The 2,369-nt window shown below is 49.4% G+C and overlaps 1 protein-coding gene across 1 annotated transcript; it reads right to left on the reverse strand.

The window, feature by feature from the left end:
• Positions 1-18: 18 nt before the first annotated feature.
• Positions 19-1,471, reverse strand: LOC135376222 (uncharacterized; the record flags this gene model as incomplete). Its single annotated transcript, XM_064608825.1, has 2 exons — positions 551-1,471; positions 19-496 (listed from the first exon to the last, which is right to left on the reverse strand). Coding segments are annotated over exons 1-2 (1,328 nt in total), but the record flags the coding sequence as incomplete, so codon positions are not given.
• Between the last annotated feature and the right edge of the window lie 898 nt (positions 1,472-2,369).

Consider the following 2,369-nt stretch of genomic DNA (forward strand, 5'->3'; position numbering starts at 1 on the left):
TGTTGCCTGGCTTCTTACGCTACTATCGGTGTGGCCCAGTCGCTTCGCGTGACTGCCACAAGGACGCCGTCCGCTAGCAGGTCCTTTAGTTCTTCTCTAACTGGCTCACGAATGGCATACGGTACAGGTCGTGCCTTGCAAAATACCGGTAAGCTGCCTTCCTTAAGCACAAGCTTTGCTTGAAAGCCTCTTATCAGGCCTAACCCCGGTGAAAAAACGCTTGCATACCTTCTAACGAGGCTGTCCGGAGCTAGCTCGGTGTGGACCTCGTGAATGCTGTTCAAGTCGACCCCGAGGCTCTCAATCCAGTCGCGCCCAAGCAACGCTGGCTTGTCTCCGGGTACCACGATGATTTGCAGAACCTTCCGTTGTCCGTTATATTCCACAGCGACTTGGCCCTGGCCTATGACTTCAAGCGGCGTTCCGCCGTACGTTTTGAGCTTCAGTGCGCACTGCGCAAGCGACGGCGGTTGTTTTAGCAGCTTGAACAGGCTTTCTGACAGGAGCGAAACAGCTGCGCCTGTATCAACTTGCATTTTCACAGTCATACCTTCAAGCCGCACTTCCACTTCATACGGTCGCTTCGTTGTCCCGACGTGATACACGCTGTATAACAACAGCTCGCTATCAGGCTGTTCGTAGTCCACGTTATGAACCGCGTCGGCCGTTGTCTGCCTAGATCTGCACACGCGAGACAGATGCCCCGTGCGCTTGCAGTGATAACATCTTGTCTTTCGATAGCGACACGAATTTGCGTCATGTTCTTCGCCGCACCGATAACATTTGTTCTTGGCTGTTCTCGTTTCACTCCCCGAAACAGGCTTCCTGCTTGTCTTTTTGATCGCATGGACTTCGGCGTCTGTTCCAGCAACTGGTCGGAAGCCCCTAGACTCTCGCTCGGCCAATTCGACGCTCTTGGCGAACTCACACGCCGTCTCGAACGTCAGCTCCTTTTTCTTTAGCAATCCTGTCTGGATGGCTGGGTTCCGCAGTCCCGCGACGAACCGGTCCCGCAACGCGTCGTCGAGAAACTGGCCGAACTCGCATTTCGCAGCCATGTGCTTCAGCGCGACTGCAAAAACTGCGACGGACTCCCCTTCCCCTTGGTAGCGCCGGTTAAACTTGAAGCGCTCCGCAATCACTTGGCTTGTAGGCCCGTAGTGTTCGCTCAGTACCTTCACCAAATCTTTGAATGACTTCTCTTCCGGCTTTGACGGTAGAAGCAAATCTTTGAGCGTCTTGTACACTTTCTTCCCTATGGCAGTGATGAAGGCTGACTTCTTAAGTTCTTCGTCTTGCACGTTGGCTACCTTGCAATAGTGCCCAAATCTTTCCACGTACGAAGCGAAGTCTTCGTCTCCTTCGTCAATGAAGGCGTCAAATTCCCACATCTTAGCCATGCCAGCCTACTCCAGCGTCTGTTGGTTCCGGGATCCGCCTCCCTAACCGTCGTAGTCTCGTTTCACCATCTTCGTCGCCATTTGTAGTAGCCGGGCAGGGAGACAGACTGCAAGCTAGGTGGGAACTGGTTTAGTGCTACAGGGCAACGGCACGCATGCCGATATATACAGATACGCCACGCAGTGTATGTGACGTCATGCCGATAGGCCTCCTATCGGCTACTACAACAGGAAGCTTGGCACATACGCAGTGACCCCCTCGTTTTGTAAAAAAAAAACCGTGGCCCCTCCCCGAACAATACTCCCATCTCCTTAAATAGCGACCGGTTGTGCAATCTCTCATTCAGTTTGGCACTGATGATGTCCGTCGCATGATGGATGAAAAGTCTGAGTAAACCCTGTTATTTTGTTATGTTAAGTCGGAGTTCTATACTTTTTTGTCTAGTTATATCGTCTCCCAGCTTTTGGAGTATTTTTGCAAGATGCAGGTTGTGAGGGGCACATAAACACTGCTTACATTGCTAACCTGTCTATCACAAGACATGTGAAAGGGTTGCCAAATTAAAATTCAATAATATAAAAATGATTCTGAAATACATAATTCCAATAGAAGGGAGAGTAAACATTGGAATAACAGGTAAAGGTAAAGCAGTGAAGTGTTGGCATTCTTCTGATGGGGTGTGTCTGTGATATACTGCTCTATTTAACCCACGACATATATGTTGTCAAACATTAACTTCTTGCATTCAACATCAAGATGCTGTACCTATTCCATCTAAGCGACTCGTCTTTACACGGACACGTGGCACACCATTTTGGCACAAAGATTTGATATCTCTGCTTGCTGGGCATATCAAGCAAATACTGTGCCAAAATTGTGTTACCTACATGACATACTGCATCTGTTGAGATATGTTACGGGAGAAATACTCCTGAAGCGATTAAAGGAAGTGCATACGAGTACAAATG

Source organism: Ornithodoros turicata, unplaced genomic scaffold (assembly GCF_037126465.1).
Source record: "Ornithodoros turicata isolate Travis unplaced genomic scaffold, ASM3712646v1 ctg00001058.1, whole genome shotgun sequence".
NCBI lineage: Eukaryota > Metazoa > Arthropoda > Arachnida > Ixodida > Argasidae > Ornithodoros > Ornithodoros turicata.